General features: G+C 35.2%; 1 protein-coding gene across 1 annotated transcript in view; it reads left to right on the forward strand.

The window, feature by feature from the left end:
- Positions 1–1,107, forward strand: part of LRP1B (LDL receptor related protein 1B) — a 1,967,638-nt gene that overhangs the window by 892,499 nt on the left and 1,074,032 nt on the right. Inside the window, exon 21 of the mRNA XM_007946050.1 lies at positions 809–889. Coding sequence (XP_007944241.1) covers positions 809–889 — 81 coding nt within the window. The remainder of the gene's footprint in view (positions 1–808; positions 890–1,107) is intronic.

Genomic DNA, 1,107 nt, shown 5'->3' on the forward strand with positions numbered 1-1,107 from the left:
GAAATAATAATAAGCTGCCCTAAATTGCTTTGATGAACTGCTTGGCAATTACACATTTCTCGAATGATTACTACTACTTTTTAAATTATTATAGTTGCAATCTTGATTATCTGATCTTCATACGACAACTTTTAGCTTTTAAATTTATGAACCCATCAGATTGGCTAATTATTTCTTTTTTTAATCATTGTTGTCTAAGGGGTTGGAAAGTTCTTTTGATTTTGTTTCCCCCAGACTGATAAATCCTTTATAACTGTAAGATACTTCCAAACCCTATACTTTAAAAATCATTGTAACTGTATGATACCAACTAAACTGATTTTCTTGAGTTGTGTTTTGCTTCTTACTTTTGATATTCACATCTCTCTGATGCAAAAGTAAATCTGTCTCTCCTACTTTGGCTCTCTGTATTCAGAAAAGGCCTTTCTCCTTTAAAATATATGCATGTTACTTTTCAGAACCAGAGTGTAGAGTTACATCCAGCTGTTATTCCCTTTGTGGAGGTAGAGTTCTACAAGGAGTTGACATCTCTACCTTTTTCTCACAGTTTAATTGATCCAAACTGTTCATCGTCAAATAACCCTCCATAGCTTTCATTCACTGGAAAGTACTCAATTAAAAGATGTTAAACTTACGTGTATTCTCTGTTCTCAAGAAGTTACAGTCATTATATTTGTTTCTCTATGCTGCCTCTATGTTTTGTGAGAGACAGTGGAAGAATTCTAATCACAGTAGAAAATGAGATACAAATTAAGTTAAACAAAGTCAATAACATATTTCCTATTGAATGTTTTTCTGTCTTTCACAGAATTCCCTACTTGTGACCCGCTAACTCACTTTATATGCCAAAGTGGAAGATGCATTAGCAGCAAATGGCACTGCGACTCTGGCAAGTACCAACTGTTCACTGTGCAGCACTGATTTGTTTGGAGGCCTAACTCTTTGCTACCTTATCTCCTTCAGAGATAGCTTGTAAGAGAAGTTTGCAGAGCCAAGAAAAATGGTTAAGACAAGTGGTGAGAGGGCAGCTGGCACATCAATGGGGATTAGCATTAAGGATAACAGAGTTTGATATTTGTCCCATAAGGCTGTAGTAGAGATTTTTTT

Source organism: Orycteropus afer, unplaced genomic scaffold (assembly GCF_000298275.1).
Source record: "Orycteropus afer afer isolate SDZICR_OR568_19922 unplaced genomic scaffold, OryAfe1.0 scaffold00148, whole genome shotgun sequence".
Classification (NCBI taxonomy): domain Eukaryota; kingdom Metazoa; phylum Chordata; class Mammalia; order Tubulidentata; family Orycteropodidae; genus Orycteropus; species Orycteropus afer.